The sequence below is a fragment of the Montipora capricornis genome, chromosome 9 (assembly GCF_036669925.1).
Source record: "Montipora capricornis isolate CH-2021 chromosome 9, ASM3666992v2, whole genome shotgun sequence".
Lineage (NCBI taxonomy): Eukaryota > Metazoa > Cnidaria > Anthozoa > Scleractinia > Acroporidae > Montipora > Montipora capricornis.
In genome coordinates, this window is record NC_090891.1 from 33693110 (window position 1) to 33698109 (window position 5000).

At 42.1% G+C, this 5000-nt stretch overlaps 1 protein-coding gene across 1 annotated transcript in view; it reads right to left on the bottom strand.

The window, feature by feature from the left end:
- The window catches only part of LOC138015748 (85/88 kDa calcium-independent phospholipase A2-like), a 12587-nt gene that overhangs the window by 6407 nt on the left and 1180 nt on the right, over positions 1-5000 (bottom strand). The window contains exons 2-5 of the mRNA XM_068862859.1: positions 4256-4484; positions 3585-3732; positions 1563-1840; positions 838-1020 (exon numbers count right to left, since the gene is read on the bottom strand). Coding sequence (XP_068718960.1) covers positions 838-1020; positions 1563-1840; positions 3585-3732; positions 4256-4484 — 838 coding nt within the window. The remainder of the gene's footprint in view (positions 1-837; positions 1021-1562; positions 1841-3584; positions 3733-4255; positions 4485-5000) is intronic.

Below are 5000 nucleotides of genomic sequence, written 5' to 3' on the forward strand. Positions count from 1 at the left end.
AATAACAGTTCAAGTTGCCTGCCCTGACCACAGGTCACCCTGGAATATGAAACGTGAAAGCGAAAATCTCCGACCAATGGTCGAGAAAAGTTCTGGGGCAATTTAAGTTGATCAAAGATAGTTTATTAAACTTTCTTTGTTCTTCCGGCTGCCAGATGTATCCATTGGGAAGCTCCAGCTAGTTTTCGCATCGGCAGAAGATGCGCTCGACAAGGTATTTCTCAACGTGCTGAAATGATATTCTAATAAAGTCCCCCCACCCCACCAATCCCCACCGCCCCCCCCCCCCCCCCAAAAAAAAATCCGCTATATATCATTGTCGACAAAACACAACAGCAGAAATATGGACAGGGAAACATTAGTGGTAAGTAGAAATTTCAGTTCGATCTGACAATTTTTTTCCCTAGCGAATTAATTGTATTACCGCCAACGAGCAATGCGCCGCCAACGTTTACACGAAGCGCGCTATGATTGGTTGGTAGATAACATCAAACCTGTGCTTGTCACACATGATTGGAAAGGGGAGATTTCGAAAATGTTGTGGGGTTGATTGCAGGCGGTTTCTCGCTCCTTCTCCTTGCCCCCTCCCCCCTTCGCTTGCTTTTCGCGTGGCCATTTACATTCAACACTCTCGAAAGTCAACCCGGTGGAAAGAAGCTTCTAAAATTCACCAAACCGCCTGATACACAGGATAACTATATGCGCTGCTTCGTGACCGGTCCATCTTAGCGGTCCGTATTGTAAAATTCGGACCGCTCAGAGAACCAATCAGAGTAAACAACTGAAAATGAAGTAACATCACACCATCTGTAGGCGAGACTGAAGTTTAGCACTTACAACTGCAGCGTGGTGTAGCGGCGTAGATCCGTCCGCACTCTGTGCGTTTACGCATGCCCCACAACCTAACAACGTTAAAACACAGCCCAGTCTTTTGCGACGAGCCATAATATGCAAAGCAGTTTCTCCATCGTTATTCTGTGCTTCCATATCAGCTCCACGGTTAATAAGTAGCTCAACTCCCTGCAAGAGCAGGAAAGAGGAGAGCAATATAAAGCACGGCCACATCAAGCTCACAATGCGAGTTTTCATGCAAACTCAATACATCAGTGTCTCTGTCATAAGAGACGCGCTTCCATTTGTAAGAGAGAAAACTGCAAACCACAAAGAGCAGATACTTATACATCTTTATTTACCCTCGGATTTTTAGGGTAGCTTGATGTAGCTAATATCTCCGAGCATTTACCCTCCCAACCATGATACACCACAGAAGACAGACCACAACACTGGCAACTACATGCCCTGCTCTTTGCGATAAGTGTGCGAGTTCTTTTACGTCCCACAGGATTATGAACATTGAAGGGTTGTGAGACGGGACCTCCGGCTTATCGTCCTTATCCGAGAAGACTAGAGAGTCTAACCATTTGCAGATGTAATTACAAAGGCAGCACTTTCTTCTCAGTTATTTAAAGACCCTGAGTGTTGGTCCGGCCGGAGTTGAACTCACGACCTCCCGCGTGACAGCCCAGTGCTCAACCAACTGAGCCACCGGTGCGCGGACTTGCCTCTTTGGTTTTTGCCCAGTGCAGTGGTGTCCCTCCATATTTAGAATCACGAACATGAATCTGCTCGGGATGAAACTCCAACAGTGTCGCAGCACATGAATTACTCTTCACTTGCAGGGCTGTGTGAATCGGATGACACCCTTCATGTGGTTTGCTTGGATCAGCTCCTGCCTCAAGTAACATCTGGACACTGTCATTTTGAGAGTAGTGGCATGCCACATCCAGAGCTGATTGGTTCTTCGAGTTTGTTGCATTGACTATCTCCGATAAGTGGTTTCCTAGTGAGCAAAAAAGACCTGGCTCCTAAGACCTAAATCCTTAGACCTAAACCTAAGACCTAACCCTAAACCCTAAACCCCTGGCTCCGTTCAACTTCAAAGATCACAGATGAAGTCAAAATGTGCTAAGAACAGAATGGTTTCTCAAAAGCCAGTGATCTATTGTCAAACAGTCTCTATTCACAGAAAAGTGGAATCTATATTTTCCTCCAACAAAACGTGTTAACTGTTAATTTCAGTTTACAGTGTCCCCAATTAGTGCTCCAGCGATAGAACGACTAGACACTTAAATAAAGTTCCTTTCCTTTCGTTTCCTTTCCTTTCCTAGTCTGATCAAAGTGCACGTATAGTGGTGCTTATTGCAAATATTGTTAAAGGACACTTCTTTCCTTGCATTCCCCAAGGCCTTCCTATTGGCATTTCAGACGTTCTTAATGTACAATGGGCCATTTTACATCCGTTTGCTACAACTGTAAAATGGTCTACTGTATAAGCTAAGTAAAGAGAGACTCGGGCTAGGTCACTTACAAAGTAATGTGCGAGAAACATATGTACTTACTAGTTGACTGGCAGGAGGCTGAACCCTTGTCTCTTTCCAAGCCCAGCAGGATTTAAAATGAACATAGTCAATCAGGGCAGCCAGTGGTAAGTGTTAAACTTCAACCCAGGAAACCTGAATTACAAGTCTGGCACCCTAACCACAAGCAAATGCTGCCTCCACAAATATGGCATGATAAATGAACTTAGATGAGAAAAATCCTTCTGGGCTCCTTAACTTCTCTGTTATGACCTGGGTAATGATCTCCTTTAATGATCAAGCAATAATCTAGGATTTGTTACGTAAGGGATTCCCTCTGTCATTTTTTGATAAGTTTAATCAGTAAAATTTCCTTCATAATTTCAGAGAAGACAATATCATCAATATCATTATCACTCAATTTGCTGACCATGTACTCACAAGGAGATAAATTATATTAAAATATAGCATTCATTCAACAGGATATATCTACCTTTAGACCATGTAAGTTCCCCAGCAGCAAACTCCTTTTATGTGGCCTCAGATACATGAGCCTTTTTTTAGATGCATCTGCCAAGAAGGCTACATTTGATGGACTTAGTAGCATAGACAATGAGACCATGCAAAAACCAGGAACTACTTGTCCTACTCTTTGGGAAACAGTGCACTTATGTCCAGGTTTGACCCTAATTAGATGCACGCCCAATTTTGACATCCAACACAAAGTGTCCCTTTAAGTCTAAGCATTTGCTACCTATTTTCAACAATAAGGTAAGGGTAAAGGTTAGCGTTATTTTTTGCTTTGGGTAAAATGCAGCAGTTAATCTTCACTTAACGAGCAGCATTTGGGGGACACTTTGTGACATAAATTGTCTGTATTCTTAAACAAAAGTAATGTTGAAGTTGCCTAGAAGAGCAAGGGGACACTTCGTGACGCTTATTGAAATCCGCGTGTATCTAATTAGGGTCAAACCTGGACATATCTCAAACAGTGTGTGGGTTACTTAACGTATGTCAAACGTTATTTTGTTAACAAGGGTCATCAGATGCACCCTAAAGTGCATGTCCCTTGTCTGAAAAGACATGAAGGTCTAACCTTTTCCTGATGTGGTTACAAAGGCTCAGCACATTCTGTGTCTTCTTACTACTGTAATATTACACAGCAAGGTAGTATAATGACCTTGCTTTTACTTTGCATGCACACTTTATGAAGCTTGATTGACATACCAAACTCTTGGGCTTTTTTCAGCATGGAATTCAGTACCTCAGGATATTTTTCAGCAGCATAGTGTAGAGGAGTGTTACCAAGTTTGTCTTTTGCCAGAAGCTTCGGATCAAAATCCATTAAACTTTTAACAAAATCCAGTTTACCACTCTGCAAGAAAGTATTCTCAGTCAGCCAACTAGTTTAAAGATTGATTATTTTACAGGAAGGACACCAGCTTTCCATTACATCTCAATCACAAAGGGTATACCCAGGGAGGTCCTGAGTGAAAGTCAACAACATAATACAAACCATATCTGTGAGACTGGAACACAGTAATTTATGTTACATGTATGTGGAACTTACCTCATCTGTGCAGCTATTTTGTAGGTTTGTCCCTCCCCCCGCACTCACTAATTATCCGAAAAATTGTCCCTTATCAAATTCAAATGTATCCCGACCAGGATACAATTCTGCAGTTGTTGCTCGCTCTGGATCTTTTGCTGCGATTATTGCAGGAAAAGTCTAAATATATAACAAAGCACTTAATGTCTGGTCCCTCAGGAAACTAGTTAGTTTTGTTTTCCCTAGAGTCCTGATGTTTCCCTCGACTTTGTCTTGGGAAACATGAGGACTCTTGGGAAAACAAAACTAACTGTTTCCCTCAGGACGATACATTAAGTGTATACTGTACCCTGGATGCTAGATGTAGAGGAGTCCTCTTTTTATCCTTGCATGCACTGTCAATGCTATCTGATATTGCTTTGTGTTTTAAGCACTCTGAGAGACCCACATGTGATGCAACATGGGCTAACGACCAATCAGGGTGCTGTTCCAGGCAAATTATCAGTTCTTGAAGGACAGCACTATTGTAACATTTTGAAGAACTTTGGAAAAATGGTGAAAGCTTCTCATGAAGGACCCTGAAAGTGAATTAATGACAACATATTAAACCTTTTTTATCATCATTATCATTGTATGTAGACTTCATGAAACCACCACGCAGAACCAAGAGGCCAACTTATATTATGCCAATATTATTTTAAAATGTCATTATTGGTGCTTTACTTATGCACTTGACAACCTTTCCGTTTAAAAAAGGAGGAACAATGATTGCAGGAAACAAAATGTAAAACCATCAACCAAGTGTCAAAAAAACAATTAACCCATTGACATCCAAACTGGCCAAAACCGGCCAGACTTAGTATCTTTAATTACTCTGTCTGACGCCAGACGATTTTACTCATCAATGGGGAACCCCTGGGAGTCAATGGGCTACGAAAACTCAGAAATGAATAAAGTACCCCAAAACCCTCAATTTGGCTTCCCTACTAGCAGAGGTCTCCCACGGCGAGGCAAAAATGCTTTGCCATGAGAGACCTCTGCTAGCAGGGAACAATTTGGCTAACCCTTGGCCTAAAACTCAACTTTAGGCCTAG